General features: G+C 44.1%; 1 protein-coding gene and 1 long non-coding RNA gene across 2 annotated transcripts in view; one reads left to right on the top strand and one right to left on the bottom strand.

Annotated features, from left to right (window-relative positions):
• Window positions 1–1527: 1527 nt before the first annotated feature.
• The window catches only part of DMRT1 (doublesex and mab-3 related transcription factor 1), a 60167-nt gene continuing 41387 nt past the window's right edge, over window positions 1528–20307 (bottom strand). Inside the window, exon 5 of the mRNA XM_079959672.1 lies at window positions 1528–2616. Within this exon, the coding sequence (XP_079815798.1) occupies window positions 2462–2616 (155 nt within the window). The 3' untranslated portion in view covers window positions 1528–2461. The remainder of the gene's footprint in view (window positions 2617–20307) is intronic.
• LOC307206632 overlaps window positions 2626–20307 on the top strand; it is a 218908-nt gene continuing 201226 nt past the window's right edge. The window contains exon 1 of the long non-coding RNA XR_013834438.1: window positions 2626–3406. This is a non-coding gene — a long non-coding RNA (uncharacterized lncRNA). The remainder of the gene's footprint in view (window positions 3407–20307) is intronic.

Here is a 20307-nt window from a genome sequence, read left to right as displayed (position 1 = left end):
ATTTTTATTGTTTTATCCTCTGCATGGCTTATTTTTATGTACACTGCTTTGAAAGGCTAGTGATTAAGCGTCATATAAATGTATTAAATAAGTTGCCTTGAATGGCAATAGCTGTTAGCCTCAGTTCTCCATTTGTGCAATGGGAGTCTAATTACCTACTTCGCTGGCAATGGCTAGGTTAAATGATGTGAAGGCAGTTTGCCTTTCGCCCCAGAGAAACAGAATGGGTAATAATGTAGTTTATAAAAATAGGAACAAATTCAATCAAATCTTTCTACTTGTACGGATTGCAGACGAGAAGCTGTGGTAACACACATAAAGGACTATTTTAACAGAATGGATTAAGGGGAAATGTTTTTGTGGCCTAAATTGGACACATTTTCATGCTGATGCGAGTCTGGAATTTATATAAAACCTGGTGTTTTGCTTACTGCAAAAACCTCATTCAGCTTCTTCCTTCAATATACTGCAGATTCTCTTTTGTGATAGGGCGGGGAGAAACACCAAAATAGCCTCAAGACACAAAGATAGATTATTGGAAAGGGCTACGGTCCACACAGATTTGCTTGCAAGTGAAGGTATGTTGCATGTGTGTGCATGAACACACACACAAAAATTTCCCACCCCCCACCACAAAAAAGACCACCCTCCCAAGACTTCAGCAAGAAGCCCTTGAAGCAAATGAAGGATCCAACACGTAATCTCAGTTAAACATGGGAAGCATTGCAAAGATAAAAGAGCTCAGCCTGGCCAGTATTGTGCGGAGACTGTGTCTGTGCGGTTAAATTCCCATTCCCGTTGCTCACTGACATTAGAGCGTCAGAGTCGCAGTGTAGAAAACACACATTTCCAAAATATCCTTTGTCTTGCTACCTATGTTGGTGGCAGGGGCAAGCTGCAAGCTTCCCCAATAATTATGGCATTATATCTCAACAACTATTTAGAAATCACAACACGGGGCGGGGGCGTTGGACGTGGCACGGATTCCCTCTCCCGGCTGCTGCTGCTGCAGCAGCAGCCTCTTTTACGACACAGTCCAGCATCTCCAAGCTGATATTTTTCTTTACCTGCCCTCTGCTCCCCCTGTTCTTCTGTCACAATGGCAACAGCAGGGAGCTGCGGCAGAAGGGCACCCGACTGCAGTGGCTGCTGGGCTGACAAGTGTGATAAAATGATCTTCCTTAACTAAACTCGTAAAGCACTGGGCAATAAAACTCAATCTTCTGTAAAATCCAATTAAGTCATTATCTGACTGATTGTATCTTTAATTGAAAACAGAAGTGACAGTAAATTTCTGTGATATATCAGGATCAATCGATACCGCTATACAATCCAACCCCGAGAAGTGATTTATAATGTCAAACCCATATAGGTAACTCGACATTATTCTCTCTAAAACCACTGGTGGATGAAATTAAGAGTAAGTGCATTTAATAAAAAACAAGATGGTCAGGTTATTGATTACAACAGATGGGGGTGAAATCAAATAGATGTTTTCAAAGCACAGAGTGAAGAAAATACAAGTAATTTCTTTTTTTCCTGTTTAATACAGCTTGCCAACTATACACAAGAAAATTTGGTCATCAATAACGTTTTTATTTCAGGTACCGCTGCAACTACAGAGAACAATGAATTTTTTAAAGACTAGTTTCATTTCAGCTTGGCTTCTGTAACCCAAGAAAAAGTACATGCTAAGCAATTTTTAACAAATACCGAAAATCTGTAGTAACTTTTAAATGCTTTAAGCCAAGATTGTAGCAAACAGGTTAACTTAGAAAGTACTAAATTTATGTTAATTTTATGCTGTTAGCAGAATAAATGCCTAGCCAAAATCTAGCATCTTTCATAAAAACATCCAACCATGAAGGTAACTCACCAGATTTTTGTTGAAAGTATTATTCTTACTTAAACTCCGCCCCCCTACTTTTGCAGCCTACAAATAGATAGAAAGCAGCATTTATGAAGGGGTTTGTAAATCCTAGAACATTACTCTGACTCGCACATTCTGTTTTACTGTCATTAAAAAACAAAAGCTGAAAGAATTATTTTGTGATAAGAGAATTATCAACCTTTATGCCAATTTCTTAAAATCTTCATCATACTGAAAGCCCTTTTTACAATTTTATTTTGTCTTTGTTGAAGAACTAACTCTTGTGCGCTGTAGAAATCTTGCTTATATAAGTAGCTTAGCCATTCACTTAACTTTGATCACAGTTTATCTGCAAAGTATTATCTTTTTTATACTAGGATTAACCCCAAGGAACTCCCAGGGCCCCCCTAATGGGAAAGACTTGCGTCCTTAAACTAAGAGGTTGCAAATCACATTGTGCGGAACAATACAAAGGGAATAAACTCAACGTTTTCTCAACGGTTACATCGGCATCAATCATCACAAACCAAACACATCTCAACAAGAAGGCACTTTCCCAAGACGTCCAAGGAGGAGCTTCTTCAGGGCTGCTCATTCACCGTCTTCCATGACAGAATGAACAGTGAAGGTCCCAGAATCGGAGGTCGACTCGCACTCCAACACAGCTTTGGTGCTTTCGTTGCTGATGGGAGAGCTGCTGGAAAGGGAAACCAAGCCAGAATCTTGACTACTGGGTGGTGAAAATACTGAGGAAGCAACGAATAAAGGGGAGGGAGAAAAAAGGGAACACATAGTTAAGCGATCTAGATCAGTGACCGTCTACACGAATACACCCAAAGTCATGGAGTGATGAGCCGCCGTCCTTTCCTAGGCGGGTTCCCATCCATGTATCTCATCTGTCGTCACATGCACATGTCTGCAAGTGACTGCTGCCATGCTCATCCTGTGGGATGTGATCCATGAGAAGCAGTCAAGTACAACATTCCTTGTAATGCTAGAGAAGACATGCAGGGGAATGTTTGATCCAGCCAGTTGAAACTTCCTGTTCCTCCGGGCTGGAGCATCCTTCCTTTTGCATGTGATAGAAGGTGGGCGTGACCTTACCTGTCCAGGTAACAAAAGGACGAGTCACGCAGCACCCTTCCTTCTTTTTTACCTCCTTCTTTGTTTGACCAGCTTTTAGCTGGGACTGCTCTGCTATCTTCTCAGCTAGCAGAAGCACTGAGATTATTCCCCTATATGGAGTAGATCCACATATACATATTTGTAACTAAGTCTGCCTTCAGGAATCCAACTGTGAACTGATGTAAGTAAACGTCTTTTATTGACTTTGAGTAAGATTGTGGAGTCTTTATTCTTTTAAGAGGGATTCAAGGGAACTTACCAGGAACGTACAATTCAATCTGAGACAGACTGGATTGTATAATAGTGAGAAGCTCGCACGAGCCTGAAACCAGCCATCTGCTGTGCATTTAAAAGGGGATTGTAACTCTGCTAAGTAAAGGAACTTGCTAGTGCAAGTTAGGAAGGATATTAGTAAACAATATATCCTCTCCTGCCACTCTGAACTTTCCCACACACCCCCCCCCCTCACCCAAACAGAAACTGACATGTTAGAGTAGACTAGATGTCATCAGGCAACGTTCAGGTCAAAGTTGTTGACCTTTTTTTAGGGGGGAAAGTCAGAGTTGTTGATCTTTTTTTTTGGGGGGGGGTACAAGTCAAAAATATTTTTTAGAGGGGCAGTTCAAAAAATGTAAAGCTGTCTTTAGGGGGAAAGGTACTACGTCTTCCGTTCAAGCGATCATGTGCGAATGGAGGACGGGGCGAGGGGGTGGGGCTGGATCCTCTGCCCCCTGAAACGAAAAAGAGCCCGCGATCAACCCAAACCTCGTGGGGATCAACCAGTTGATCGCGGTTCACCGGTTGGACACCCCTGTTCTAGACTAATCTATCCATTATTAATTTTTATTCATTTATGTAGATCTCAAGGCAGCTCACAACATTAATTACTGTTTGCTGTGTGACTGGATGAAGTACCATTTTTAATTGGGGAGGGGACCCTAAAAATTTTAGTGCTATACAAAACAACACCTTTTTTTGGAACCCACTGTTGTTGTTTGTTTTTTAAAAAAGAGAACCATTCTACGGAATAAATGAAAACGTGGCTAGAAGAAGCCCGCCTCCTTCCCTCCTTAATCATCCCTGTGAAATTACGGTGCAGATTCCCTGATGGGGCCCCCACCAACTGCCACGAAAGCGCAGTTTTTAAAAAATTATTATTATTATTAACATATAAAACATATACATTTACACAATACACGTACACAACACACTACCTTATTTTCATAACATAAAACATACCTACATTACTCTATATAATACCTACCTATACTATACATATCAACATACCTACGCACCTACCCCACACGGACACCCTTCCAGCCGTTCTTGTTACGCTACTTTATTTTTCCAACTAGCTTAAATGCATTTCATTATTTCGTTAATTTCTTTTATCTTAACTTTCCTCTCCTTTCACTATAATCATTTTCTGGATTCACTCAGTATCTGTCAGAAATTCTACTTTTCCCACATAATTTTTGATGTATTCCTTAAAGATAGCCCACTCCTTATTCACTTTTTGTACCAGACCTCCTCTTATCCTCCCTGTTAGTTCAGCAAGATGGAAGTATTCCATCATTTTAGATAATCTGTCTGTTTCAGTTGGGATGCTGCTGCTTGTGAGTCAAGGACCCTCCACCCGCGTAGGATTATAATAAGACACACAGACACATTATTTTAGGTTAATGGGCAAAATTAGGCCACAACTTTTATTGGTTACAGCATGTGAGTGGTATTGGCTTAGGCATTGGATGAAACAGCAATACCAGACTCCACAGGAGTCATATCAGGGTTAACAACCAATGAGAGGAGCTTGTTGATGCAAATACAACTGGAACCTCCCCCATGACGTCACCGGGGGTCGTGCCATGGCCCTAGCCACCAGCAGGGCATCGGACAGGATCCACGACCGCCGGATTCCTTTAACGGAATACCCAAAAGAGGAGGGGTAGATGATGGCGGTTACCCAATCCTCCAACACAGAACACATATTCCAATGCCTAACCGCCAACGCCAGAAAGTTGTGACGAACTGCTACGAGGTAGGCGAAAAAACCAAGAGGCTGGGGCCAATTTGCCAAATGGATAAAAAAAAGTCCTACCAGGCCCCTTGGGCAACCAAGGCAACAAAATGAAGTTCATAGCAAGGTCGATATGCAAAAAAAAAAAAAAAAAATGACCTAAGAGGGAGGGAGGGTGGGAGATCCGAAGAAAGCAGGAACAGATTGGGAGCTGAGCGCTGCCGCGGCTGTTTAAACGCATTTAGCCCCGCCCACCAGCCAGCCCTATTGGTCGGCTGGGAGGCTTGGCCACGGCAGCAGAAGCAATCAGGAGCAGGCAGCCAAATACGCCTCCTCTGCATGGAGGAGGGGCCTTTTCCAATTTTTGGCAATCAATAACCTTTCCGCCGTAGTTGCATACATAAATATTGGTCTGACCGTTTCCCAGTCTGCCACCTCGGCCACTCCGCTCCTCCTTACGCCACTTAATGTTGTATTTTAATCTTGTTTTTTAAAGTTGTATTTCAATCAATTGTTTTTATATTTGGTGTTAGCCGCCCTGAGCCGAGTCTTGGCTGGGGAGGGCAGGGTATAAATAAAATTTATTATTATTATTACAGTGGTACCTCGGGTAAAGTACTTAATTCATTCTGGAGGTCCGTTCTTAACCTGAAGCACTATTTCTCGGTTAGCGGAGTCTGTAACCTGAAGCGTATGTAACCTAAGGTAAAGGTAAAGGGACCCCTGACCATTAGGTCCTGTCATGACTGGCTCTGGTCATGTGGCCAGCATGACTAAGCCGCTTCTGGCAAACCAGAGCAGCGCACGGAAACGCCGTTTACCTTCCCGCTGGAGCAGTACCTATTTATCTACTTGCACTTTGGTGTGCTTTTGAACTGCTAGGTTGGCAGGAGCAGGGACCGAACAAAGGGAGTTCATCCTGTCGCGGGGATTCGAACCGCCGACCTTCTGATCGGCAAGTGCTAGGCTCTGTGGTTTAACCCACAGCTTTACCTGCATCCCTTAGGTACCTAAGGTATCACTGTATTATTATCCACAGACAATGATGAATAGGATAAGGGCAGAGTCAGAAGTGCGTGACCGGTTCCACCACTCTGGGCACTGAGCCTAGGTGACACTACAGGGCGTGGCAACGATGGCACGACATGGGCAGAACAGAGGGCAAGAGGCGGGGGCACCACATTTGTGCATTGATGAAATACCAAAGTCTGCCCCTGCTGTCAGCTGTCTGTCTGCTGTCAGCAGCGCTCCTCTGACTTTTAACAGTTGCATGATAGGAAGATGAAGCTGTTCACAGCACGGCACCTGAAGGTTGAACAAGGTTTCTGCTTGCCCTGTAACTATTATAATCACAAAATTTCCATCAGAAAATAAACAAGTTGACTCTCACTTAGCAACTGAGACCTGTGGATATAGGGCAGTATACAAATTTAACTAGTCAAACCTAGACAGCACCTTAAAAAGTAGAGACATCACCTTGCCAACAAAGGTCCGTATAGTAAAAGCTATGGTTTTCCCAGTAGTGATGTATGGAAGTGAGAGCTGGACCATAAAGAAGGCTGATCGCCGAAGAATTGATGCTTTTGAATTATGGTGCTGGAGGAGACTCTTGAGAGTCCCATGGACTGCAAGAAGATCAAACCTATCCATTCTGAAGGAAATCAGCCCTGAGTGCTCACTGGAAGGACAGATCCTGAAGCTGAGGCTCCAGTACTTTGGCCACCTCATGAGAAAACTCCCTGAAAAGACCCTGATGTTGGGAAAGATTGAGGGCACAAGGAGAAGGGGACGACAGAGGATGAGATGGTTGGATAGTGTTCTTGAAGCTACCAGCATGAGTTTGACCAAACTGCGGGAGGCAATGGAGGACAGAGGTCCCTGGCGTGCTCTGGTCCATGGGGTCACGAAGCGTCGGACACGACTAAACGACTAAACAACAACAAAATATTAATAGTAATAACTGCCAGCCCGACCTCTCCTTAAGAAGGCATGAGGACAAGGAGTAGGTTGTGAATTGTGCAAAGCATTAAAAAAAACCCCAACCCAACCTCAATTCAACTTCCTGATCTGATTTTAGGATGTATTTTAATTGATTGCCTGATTTTATGTTAATGTGTTATACATTTGATGTTAGCTGCTCTGAGCCCGGTTTTAGCCAGGGAGGGGGGAGTATAAATATAAATAATAATAATAATTATTATTATTAACAGGATGTATTTGAATATATATAAAGCGTGATTCAATTAAAGAGGTTCTTCCCACCCATATAAACAGAATGAGGAAAAAAATGTTCAATTATGATTATTTATTTATTCTGATTATTCCTACCCTGTTGCTTTTAGCAAAACAAAACATTGCAAGTCATTTAGAAGGCATGTTGCAGAAAAGTAACATTGACATAAGCTATCCAACAGAAGAAAGTGGAAATACTTGAACAACTTCTCGTAAGCGGCAGAAGGATGATAAAACCAACATCGCCTTAGAGCAATAAACTTCAGGGACAATAATAAAATCGGTATCCAAACACAATTAAAAGTTTTCTGGCAGGTGCTAACGGAGGCCAACAGTCCTGTGGAGAAAGAAGATGGTGAGGGAAGCAGGGAGGCCGAGACAGTGGCAGTATAGCTGTCAACGTTTCCCCTTTTTAAGGGAAATTCCCTTATTCCGAATAGGATTCCTTGCAAGAAAAGGGAAAAGTTGACAGCTATGAGCGGCAGAGCCTGATCCAGCCACTCTCCTCCTCTCCACCAACTAACAACTCCCCTATGGAAAACATGAACAGGCATCAAAACTCCTGCATTAGTGGAGGTTGCATTTTAATGTTTTAATGTTGTATTTTAATCTTGTTTTTAAGTTGTATTTCAATCAATTTGTTTTTATGTTGGTTGTTAGCCGCCCTGAGCTTGGTCTCGGCTGGGGAGGGCGGAGTATAAATAAATTTTATTATTATTTCTGCCACTCCCATCATGGTTGGAATGACCAAGGAAATGCGTGGAGACATTGACGTGTGTCAGTGGCTGCCCATCTTGACATGAAAAGGGTGCAGGGCAAAGAAATAGAGGAGTCCAGAGCCGGCCCTCCCATGTGGCAATGTGGAGCAACCTGCTTCAGGCGGCACCATGAGAAGGGGCGTGCAATGGTCAGGGAAAGGAAGGGAAGCAGGAATTAAGCGTATGAATGCTGCAGCAGGACTTTTTCAAGTGTTTGCCCTAGGGAGTGGGTGCCATTTGGGTTATGCTTCAGGCAGGAAAATGTTCTGGGCTGGGGCAGCGTAGAACACCCTCTCACCAGATGTCAAGGAGATGAAGAACTACACAACTTTTAGAAGACATCTGAAGGCAGCCCTGTGTCGAGAAGGTTTTAATGTTTGAAGTTTTATTACGCTTTTTATATGTGCTGGAAGCCGCCCTGAGTGGCTGGGGAAACCCAGTCAGGTGGGTGGGGTATCAATAATAAAATTATTGCTACAGTGGTACCTCGGGTTACATACGCTTCAGGTTACAGACTCCGCTAACCCAGAAATATTACCTCGGGTTAACAACTTTGCTTCAGGATGAAAACAGAAATCGTGCAGCAGGAGGCCCCATTAGCTAAAGTGGTACTTCAGGTTAAGAACAGTTTCAGGTTAAGAACGGACCTCCGGAACAAATTAAGTACTTAACCTGAGGTACCACAGTATTATCAAACAGGAATCTTGCTGCTGTGATGACATATGAAGCAGACAAAAACTGGTGTAGATCTGCTGTCAAGCAGAGGGCAAGGAAAAAGAAAAGCAAGCAGGAACGAAACCACAAGTGTCCCGTCTCCGGAAAAATGAAAAATAAAAACAGATTGATATGAAATATTGGAAGAATTTGAAAACTAAAACAGTGCGAGAAATACTGGCAACATTTCCATCTCCACTAGATACAAAAAGCAAAGCAAAGGGGTCTCTGACCTTGCTCACCTTTGATGAGTCAAGATCCACGCAACTGCACTCCTTTCCCGCCTGGCGTGGATGTAATTAAGGGGAAGCTGCCGTGGTAATTTCTCTCCTCATTAACTTCCTGATTGGTTTGAGGCTCAGATTTCCACCAGGCTGCTGTTTGTCACCAAATCCAAATGGCCAATCGTTAAGACTAATGTTTGTGTAACTAACTGCCGGCATCTGCCGCACGGCTCCTTGTACAACAATAATAGGGAAAGCGAAACATTAAAGCTCCTGTGTTAATTCAGCACTTATTCATCAACGGGGAAATCTATGGTGTAATTAGCAAAATGCATCGCTAGACAAGTGCACTGCCAGTCCTTTGGAAAAAGCTAAATCACAGGAGAGGCTGTCTGAGAGCCCTTAATGCGTTAACCATCAGGACTTATTCCACTCTGAATACTTATCGTTTAGTGGGGGGCCAACACTGAGCTAAGATCCTTTAAAAAGGTAACGTGGAACAATTCACCTCCCGTTGACTCCATTGACTGACAGCGGCCAGATTGCACAAAGTTGCTTAAAAAGATGTGGTCAACCTGACAGAATCAGGAATGAATTTGTAAGGAAAGGCGGTAATGACCCAAATTCTGTTTTCAGGCAGAGACTTCTGCACTGCAACTGGTTGAAACTCGACCCGGCAACGATCGGAAAAACAGGCAAAGTTCCCATTGTAGAAAATACAGTATTTTCTAAGCGTTGAAAGCTGTTTTTATTCTCAGAGCAAGCCCCTGTGATGTCCACCGATTTCAGTGGCAACGGTCAAGTGCAAACGATGCAAGGAAACTGTTCCAAATGAGAGATTCCTCGTAGTCTGTCCCAGAGGAAGGGAAGGTCCTTGCCTCCGTTGGCGACTCCCATCCACACAGTTTCCTTCTGATTCACGATAAGAAAACAGGTCCGTCCCCCAATGCTTTGAGCCCTGGAGGGGCCACAATTGGGAGATCCCTCCCTTTCTTCAGTTTAGATAACTATGGAGAGAAATCTCAAATTTATTTGCTGAGCCCAAAGGCAGCCAGTAGAAGAGACTTGTGCCATCTTTTTAAGGTGCTCACTTGATCTCCTGTGTTGCCCATGCCTCTGCCGGGAGGGGCAAGATTGGGATGGTACAAATGCATCAGCGTGGTCAATCCATTACTCCTGCCAGTGGCAAGACCTGTGGTTTCCAGACCACCAACCTCTGGCCTCATCAGTCGCCACTGAACCGACTCTTCAGATTTTACACCATGCACAAACCCTAAAGAAGGGATGCAGACATGGCCCTCCAGACCTTGCTAGACTCCAACTTTCATCACTCCCAGCCAACATGGCCGATGGCAAGGGATTATGGGAGCTCTTTTACACACACGCCCTTGAGGATGAGCTTGAATACGGGGGGGAAAGTTGTCCTGGTTGAAGTCCAAAGACAAGGGACACACAAACACACACACTCCCGTATTTCTAGGGGTGGATGGCAACCCTAATTCCAGCAGATGGACCTTTACTCTTCTCTGTATGACAAGCTGCATCTCCCCAAATTGCCCCTTCCACTCAGTTACTAAGGTACAAAAGCCCTGTTTTCCTTTGTTTCTGGTCGCCTTATGAGAGAGCACCGCTCGTTCGGAGATGTCCTTTGTTCCTCACCTTTGTGACATCTGGAAAACTGATGGAAGCTGTAAGAGATTTAGGCATTCGAGGCATGAGCAGCTGAAGCGTGGAGCAGGGCTCTTCCTCAAAACCACCCAAAAGGCGGCCCTGCCACAACACATAGGCTGGTTCCATCTCATTCTCATTTCTCCCAACTCAAAGTAGTCATTATTGTTTTCTCGTTTCATGGAAAAATAAGAAAATCAAGCATTGCCCCGCTAATCCACCCGGTTTAGTCCACAACTGGTGGACCGAGTTATGAATACCGATCTCCCAGGAATGTGCCAAGCCTTGTACTGTTGTCTCAGTCTTACTACAAAATAAATATTTGCATGTTTACCTGGGCACATGCAACTTAGCAGCTAATAATTAGTATTTAGTTTGGAACTTGTGTATTTTCCCCTTCCTTCCTTGTATGATATTGGTTACATTTTGGCCAAAATGCAAAAACAAAACAAAACACATAACCTCCAAAATAAAAGTCATCAATGAACTGAGATGCCATACAAAGAACTGCCTAGACTTGAGTGATCTTCTGTAAGTCAATGGCCTGGAAAGCGTAATATGCTTCTACTGATGTGAGAAACCACTAGGATAGTCATGCTTGGAAGGCAAATGTTCTTTGTGTTTACATTTAAAAACCATTAGACTCTTAATAAGAAGCAATTTTTTAAAGATTTAAGCTCTCAAGTGTTACAGACCATTTATTAAAGCTCTTTCACCTTCTTATTCAGGGAAGGAAATAGAAGGCACATCCATTCTGCAGACTCGCTTGGCATCTGGATCCGAAGGCTCGTTTCTACATTAAGGCGGCAATCCTATTGCCACTTATCTAGGAGTAAGTGCCGCCACTGCCATCAATGGGGCTTACTTCCAAGTAGACAAGTATAGGCTGGCACTGGAATCAAAACAGAGCACCGACATGCCCAAAAGATGGTCTATAAAATGTGGCGAAGGCTTTTCCAAATGAAAAGCCTAGCGGTGAGGACACAGATTAAGGTTGGTTTTCTGAATGCAGATATGTAAGGAGCAGATGGAAGCCAGGTCCAGTTTGGAAGTGCAAATATGTAAAAGACAAAGGGAGTCCATCACATTCTCCCCGGAGCGTTACCTATTTCAGGAAGGGCTTCTTGATTAATAGAAGCAGATCCGGTTGATTTCTCAATAAAACAAAGGAGTGCGTATATCTATTTTGTCTGTTTTGATGGAAAAAGGTCAGGCCGGGATGGCAAATGGAAGGTACAGTGGACCCTCTGGATGTGAACTTAATTTGTCCCGGGGGTCTGTACTTACCCCGAAAAGTCCATGTCTGGAGGTGCCGCTTCTGTGCATGGCGTGATAACGCGCTTCTGCGCATGTGGCGTTCGTAACTCAAAATTACGTTATCATTTAGGGAAGACAGACTAAAGGATTCCGCCCAAGGCCTCAAACTGCCACCCTAGATGGCAAAGGTGCTGCTCACAATCCCACAAAGGGCGCCCACAAATGAAGGTGTGAGCGCTCATTGTTGTTGTTTAGTCGTTTAGTCGTGTCCGACTCTTCGTGACCCCATGGACCGGAGCACGCCAGGCACCTCTGTCCTCCACTACCTCCCGCAGTTTGGTCAGACTCATGCTGGTAGCTTCGAGAACACTGTCCAACCATCTCGTCCTCTGTCGTCCCCTTCTCCTTGTGCCCTCAATCTTTCCCAACATCAGGGTCTTTTCCAGGGAGTCTTCTCTTCTCATGAGGTGGCCAAAGTATTGGAGCCTAAGCTTCACGATCTGTCCTTCCAGTGAGCACTCAGGGCTAATTTCCTTAAGAATGGATGCGTTTGATCTTCTTGCAGTCCATGGGACTCTCAATAGTCTCCTCCAGCACCATAATTCAAAAGCATCAATTCTTCAGCGATCAGCCTTCTTTATGGTCCAGCTCTCACTTCCATACATCACTACTGGGAAAACCATGGCTTTAACTATACGGACCTTTGTTGGCAAGGTGATGTCTCTGCTTTTTAAGATGCTGTCTAGGTTTGCCATCGCCTTTCTCCCAAGGAGCAGGCGTCTTTTAATTTCGTGACTGCTGTCACCATCTGCAGTGATCATGGAGCCCAATAAAGTAAAATCTCCCACTGCCTCCATTTCTTCCCCTTCTATTTGCCAGGAGGTGATGGGCCCAGTAGCCATGATCTTCGTTTTTTTGATGTTGAGCTTCAGACCATATTTTGCACTCTCCTCTTTCACCCTCATTAAAAGGTTCTTTAATTCCTCCTCACTTTCTGCCATCAAGGTTGTGTCATCTGCATATCTGAGGTTGTTGATATTTCTTCCGGCAATCTTAATTCCGGTTTGGGATTCATCCAGCCCAGCCTTTCACATGATGAATTCGAGCGCTCATTACAAGCACTCTAATGCCAACTCGAGGAATATTATTGTATATTCAAGGGCAATAGTGCACTAATAATAACCAATATTTGAGAATTTAACGGGAAACCATGTCAATACTTTGGTTTAGCACAAATATTGTTTTCTTTTTAAATTTAGGTTTTATTATTTTTGCTTATCTTTGTAGGATACAAATTTTGTAATTAGGGGCAGAGGCGAGGGAGAAGGGACTGCCGTCATAGGGCACCAGTGGGCTTCAGGAATGTAGGGCAGAAATTCGGAGAACCCACAAACTGGTGAGCCATTTGAGATAAATTATATCAAAATCCAGGATTTTCCAAATATATTCCTCTGCTGACTATACCCTACATTACGGTGATCCCGGTGAAATATCTATTTAACACATTGATGGATCACAGACCCCAAATTTTCCGAATGACCATCTGATTACAGCATTCTGAATATTGGGATAAATTATATATATTTTTTCTTCTTATCCAGTCATATGGTGGAAAATTCATAGGTATTTTCTTTTTTCCCCCAACAGGTCACAATACTTTGTAACATTGTAAATATGTATTTGCAGGGCCATATCTTCTCGATATAGTATGAAAAGCAGAAGGGAGAACAAAATTTCTACACACCACACCCTGCACAGACCTCTGCCATGGTGGGTGGGACAGTTTAAAGACATTGGTGCTGTCCAAAATGGCAGCCAATATTAAGTTTTCTCCCCCATCTATATTGTGTCCCAAAACCCTGGTGACAACGGGCAAACCAACGAGACAAGGCTCATTTGTTTCCCTACACTTTACAAAAATCACTGTATACTGAGCTGCCATTTTCAGCTGTAGCGCCATGCTTATCTGAACACCTAGTTCTGCCTTGAATACGCCTATTATTTCACAACAGAATCTCTGGCCGCTGATCTCCCCTTCTCACCAACAATGTTAAAAAACCATTAGGATTATCTCAAATGCCTGCCACTTGACTGATTCGCTGTGTACTTTTGAACTGGATTTCTTTCTTGGCATTTAGCAAAACAAGAGAGATGGATGAATGGATGGCTCCGTTCCATCTGCCCTATCAGAGCTCATATCATCCTTCCCCAGTACATGCCAGTATTTGTAGTCAGCTGGAAAGCTTGCTGTTAAGTGATGGAACAACTAAAATTAGCTAAGAAAGACTAAATTCTCTCCGCCCTGGACAATAGATCTCCTGAAAGCTATTATGTGAAACAAATACTTTTCCTGTTTCCCTTGTTTAAAACAGAAAGAAAAAAGAAATAGGGGGAGGTTGACATGTTGGGGAAAAGCAAACAGGAGATTCACCTAGAGTTCCTTGCCTACAAATCCAGATGTGTCAACAGCAGTAGTTTGGCCTTTCAAGATTTGACGCTTGTTATGCCACGTGCCAAAGAAAGGAAGGACATTGGCTCTCCTTCCCCCCCCCCCCCAGTGCGTAATAATGCAGTCATACAGAGGGAATGTTATCGATAGGGATTTGCCATATCAGGACAGAAAACACAATGATCGCTTTGGACCTACAGTGGTATCTCGGGTTACATACGCTTCAGGTTACAGACTCTGCTAACCCGGAAATAGTACCTCGGGTTAAGAACTTTGCTTCAGGATGAGAACAGAAATTGTGTTTCATAGAATCATAGAATCATAGAGTTGGAAGAGACCACAAGGGCCATCGAGTCCAACCCCCTGCGGCGCAGCGGCAGCAGGAGGCCCCATTAGCTAAAGTGGTGCTTCAGGTTAAGAACAGTTTCAGGTTAAGAATGGACCCCCGCAACGAATTAAGTACTTAACCCGAGGTACCACTGTACAGAAATGTCCTTTGGGATGGAAGACCATCTGCCAAGTCTTTCTTTCTTCTTTCTGTGGCAATTTCTTGTAGCTGAGTAAGACTGTCTTCCATGAACACGGTTTTAACACTGAGTCCATATGTGACTGTAGAGGCCATTTCTGGATCCACACGTCCTTCCACAGTGGGGACATTGGTTTCCGGGCGGGAGTTGATCACAGTGAGGGTTTGCCAAGTGTGCCTTCCTCCTAGCACATTTCTCCCTTGTGTCCTGAGTTCGAGTGTCTTCAAAGCCCATGACACCTTTGGTAAAGGCTGTTCTCCAATTGGAGCGCTTGCAGGCCAGTGTTTCCCAGTTGTCGGTGTTTATACCACATTTTTAAAGATTTGCCTTGAGAGTGTCTTTGAACCTCTTTTGTTGACCACCAGCTTTCCATTTTTAAGTTCAGAATAGAGTAGTTGCTTTGGAAAGCGATAATCAGGCATCTGCATAACATGACCAGTCCAGTGAAGGTGATGTTGAAGAATCATTGCTTCAACAAACTGACGAGAAACTATAGCTGCCCCCCAACCTGAACAGCATATGCCCCAATGACCCGCATTGGCCGGTGCAAAAACACCAGGGAGTCGCAAGGGCGCAGGAGATTCAAGATCAAAAGTGGGAGCAGTGCTGAAAAACAAGGTCTGCCTTGCCCTGGTTCAAAACCAACCCTTCGAAACTAGGATTTTCTGTTCCTATTGTAAGGTACTCTAGACCTTAGCAGTGGTGGCCTAGTTCCATGAAGGAATTCGACTGTTAGCTGTGTAAACTTCTACCATTGCTTGATTTCTTTTCCAACAATTGCATGTATTCCTATTTGGCCCAGGAAAAAATCCACTGGAACAGGTCCTGTTATTGCCAGTAATGTCTCTGGAGCAAAAGGCTACTGGGAGGTAATGAATCTTAGCCTCCAATGTCAGAAACTGAGACAGAAAAGCTAGGAGCTCAAGGGACCTTAAACCGAGGTTATGGGCGTAACAATGAGTGTCTAGGCATGTTTTTTATAACAAGAATATAAAGCTGAAAATGAATGAACTGCAGCTAAAATATCATGTTCATTTTTCACATGGTCTGGTCCTTCCCCTGCCCACCCCCCCTAATATTCTGAAGAGGGTCTCTTCTCCAGTCTTCAGAGAGTAGCTGGAAGTGGGGAGGCAGAGAAAGGTCCTCCTTTCCTTCCACTCTGCAGTTTTAATCTGAAATCTTAGGTGCAGTATTGCGCCCAGAGCTCAGAAACTGCTCGTGTTAATGAAATCCCCTGTCGCAAAGTTTAAGGCACCAGAAAGTGTGTAAAGAATGGATAACATTTAAAGAAAATCTAAAACAATATTGTGAAAACGCAAATCTCATGACAGGTCTAGATTGAATCTTGAATATTAAGGAAAACTATGAATGTAGAAATTTTTCTGGATATGTAACGGATATAACAGGAAATGTGTCAAGGTAAAGAATATGTAGAAAAAAACAAAGAGGTGCATCGGAAGTCAAAAGTGTGTGTGATGTTAGACGATGTTGTTAGTTAATGTTCAGTTGTCATTGAGGTACTGTCTTTGTCTGTGTTGTTATATGTAAATAGTTTTGCAATAAAGTTAAAAAAAGAGAGAGAAATCCCGTTGTAAAATGCGCCTGGAACAATGGGAGTTTCGAACACTGTTAGCCTCCTAGTGGCCAATCTAGCTGGCGGTACGATACTCAGACAGGGCACCTGCTCATTTGGGTCCGAAGAAAGAAAGTTTGGCTTTCATTCTTTGAGAGCAATTGGCATGAATGAAAACAAAACAAGGCACTTGTTGTATCTGAGAGGGTATACCATATTTGCTGCAAACACCAGCACACATCAGTAGAGCTGGGCGATACCTGGTTTTCAACATTGTAATATATATCCACCAACTAAACATTGCGATATATTACGATGTCTGAAATAAGGGTGGAACTATGCATATGCAATCCTGCCTTGTGATTTTTGCCGGCGCCTGCTCTCGTGATTTGCTGCTCCTTGCGTGAGGCAGGGGAGATTTGAGCTGGCAGACTTAAAGAGGGGCTGCAGGAATCGAGAGAGAGAATTGCCTGGCTTCACTGTTTTCCCCACATTGTGATTTCTGCATCGCACACGCACAGATACTTATCACGATTCACAATATGTGGCCAGGTCAAAAATTATGAAACCAGTATCACGATATGGGCTTCAAACCAGTTTTGGACAATATATCGCCCAGTCCTACGCGTGAGTTGAGGCCTAAGCCCCACCTCAAAATGCAAAATCATGTTTAGTAAAATCGGAGCACAGCTAACATGAGCAGTTATTTCAACAGAAATAAACTGAGCCAGTTCAGCTCCAGGAGACCATTACCAACTGTAAAAGAAATTCTAGCGTTTAACTTTCCAGCCTAAGCTGAGATGACGGTGTCATTATAAATATATGAGGCTATTCACATACATGGCACAGATATACCTTTTCCTAAAAATGTCAATGGCTTGCTAAGAAGGAAGAAAATGAATAGAATTCATTCTTACAGCATGAAGAATTAAGCGTTTGGCTTTATACCAGCTAGGCAAGTTAGTCTGAAGGCCTGCTGCAATGTGCAGGTCTTTAAAATGAAAACCTTTGTCTCAGTAATATGAGCATATTGCTGGTACGTGAAGCCGACATGCACAAAAAAATTACTTACAAGCTTTAGAAAATAGAAGCTTTGGCATTTGCATGCCTGATCTCCTTCAACAGGTCTACAGGGAGAAGAAATATAATTTATTAGAGCTCATTTGGCTCAGCAACAATGGCTTCTTCAAAAAAAAAAAAAAAAAACACAAGGGGAAAAGAGAACATTGTAATTGAAAATAAGTGCCCTCTTTAGCGAATAAGCCTCCAGCGCCTGAGGCGGAGAGGAAACTACAACTGATGTACTACAAGGCATTACAAGAGTGCTGGGTGCTATAGCCAGCAATTATCCTGGTATTTAACCAAATCTATCGCTCATCAGCAAAGCGTTTAGTGCGGCAGTCGGAGCGAGACAGGCTGACATGGAGCACAGTTACTTAACTGTCCCCTGCAGCGATTATGCTTTTCCACAGCTCAAGAGTCATGTCAAATTAAACAACAACGCATTGACTTTTCGCTTCTAGAAACATTACGGTGTGATTGACAACTCGGGGGTGCTGCAAGCTGGTCAGTCGTTAGAACCTGCTGCCGGAGGTTCTTCTTATTTGTGAGGCCAGCTTCCTCATCTTACCTCTTTTCTGGGGGAATTGCCTCCTGTGCTATTTTACAATCCTCTATCCCTTGAAGAAGGGACGCGGGTGGCGTTGTGGGTTAAACCACAGAGCCTAGGACTTGCCGATCAGAAGGTCGGCGGTTCGAATCCCTGCGACGGGGTGAGCTCCCGTTGCTCGGTCCCTGCTCCTGCCAACCTAGCAGTTCAAAAGCACGTCAAGTGCAAGTAGATAAACCAGTGGGAAGGTAAACGGTGTTTCCGTGCGCTGTTCTGGTTCGCCAGAAGCGGCTTAGTCATGCTGGCCACATTACCCGGAAGCTGTACACTGGCTCCCTTAGCCAATAAAGCGAGATGAGCTCCACAATCCCTATCGGCCACAACTGAAGCTAATGGTCAGGGGTCCCTTTACAGTGGTGCCTCGCAAGACGAAATTAATCCGTTCCGCGAGTCTCTTCGTCTAGCGGTTTTTTCGTCTTGCGAAGCACGGCTATTAGCGGCTTAGCGGCTTAGCGGCTATTAGCGGCTTTAAGAAAAAGGAAAAAAACTCACAAGACGTTTCGTCTTGCGAAGCAAGCCCATAGGGAAATTCGTCTTGCGGAACGACTCAAAAAACGGAAAACTCTTTCGTCTAGCGAGTTTTTCGTCTTGCGAGGCATTCGTCTTGCGGGGCACCACTGTACCTTTACTCCTTGAAGGCTCCTTATTATCAAGTGATATTCTCCTCGATGGGCAGGAGCAGAAGCCACAATCTGCTTTCCAAACCAGACGCTCTTCCCTTTCCCAGATAATCCAGTTTGCCTCCGTTTGAAAAACCTTGTTGTTGCTCTTGCATCCAGTGCCCCAAAGCAGCCCCCTTCTCAATGGAGCTTGGAACCCTGAATTGTAAGAGAAGAACAACAGTTACTGGTTCATCTTTTCAGGACGTTTCCTCAAATGGAGATTTCCACACTGGGTCCCCCAATTTCCCAGGGTTGCCACGAGGGATAAATGCAGGGCCAACTGGCCTGAAGGTCTCTGGATTAGTCCTATACAGTACAAAAAAACCCCACACACAAACATATCCATATAGCAAGTATCCACAGGTAGGCAATGACTGTGGGATGCGAAATGTGCATTTTAAAAGCCATTTCCTTGGCTGTGTTTCTCTCTTTCGTACTTCAGGGAGCCAAGGAAATGGAAACTCGGGGCATGGCCTTGTAGATGCAGGAATGCAGCAGTAAAATGCATATGGCGTGCAAAACGTATATGGAGGGCCAATCCAAGACTGGTCCCAGAGACCCTCTGCATAATCCAGAAACCCATTATTATTATTATTATTATTATTATTATTATTATTATTATTATTATTATTATACCACCCTATTCCGGAGGTCTCAGGGTGGTTCACAAAAAAGGTCACAATATATAAAATAAAAACAATAATCCAATAACCTCCCCCCCCCAAAAGAGAGCTACATTTTAAAGCGTATAGAATAAGTCAGCCAAAGCCTGGTTAAAAGGGAACATTTTTGCCTGGCGTCTAAAGATGTATAATGAAGGTGCCAGGCAAACTTCCCTGGGGAGAGCATTCCACAGATGGGGAGCCACTGCAGAGAAGGCCCCGTTCTCCTGTTGCCACCCTCCGCACCTCTTGAGGAGGGGGCACACGAAGGAGGGCCTCGGAAGATGATCTCAGGGTCCGGGTAGGTTCATATGGAAGGAGGTGATCCTTGAGGTATTGCAGTCCTGAGCTGTTTAAGGCTTTATAGGTCAAAACCAGCACTTTGAATTGGGCCCAGAAACTAATTGGTAGCCAGTGCAGTTGGACCAGGATTTGTGCAATACAGTGGTGCCCCGCAAGACGAATGCCTCGCAAGACGGAAAACCCGCTACACGAAAGGGTTTTCCGTTTTGGAGGTGCTTCGCAAAACGAATTTCCTATGGGCTTGCTTCGCAAGACGAAAATGTCTTGCGAGTTCCTGCGGGGTTTCCCACCCCCCTTTTCTAAGCAGCTAAGCCGCTTATGAGCTGATCCGCTAAGCCGCTTATCAGCTGATCCGCTAAGCCGCTTATGAGCTGATCCGCTAAGCCGCTTATGAGCTGATCCGCTAAGCCGCTTATCAGCTGATCCGCTAAGCCCCTAAGCCGCTAATAGCGCTAATCCGCTAATGGGCTTGCTTCGCAAGACAAAAAAACCGCAAGACGAAGAGACTCGCGGAACGGATTCTTTTCGTCTTGCGAGGCACCACTGTATGTTCAGACCGTCTTGCTCCGGTGAGCAACCTGGCCGCTGAATTCTGCA

The sequence above is a fragment of the Podarcis cretensis genome (genome assembly GCF_951804945.1).
Source record: "Podarcis cretensis genome assembly, chromosome: 17".
Lineage (NCBI taxonomy): Eukaryota > Metazoa > Chordata > Lepidosauria > Squamata > Lacertidae > Podarcis > Podarcis cretensis.
The sequence above is the reverse complement of the archived record's forward strand: the minus strand, read 5'-3'. Positions and strand labels throughout refer to the sequence as shown.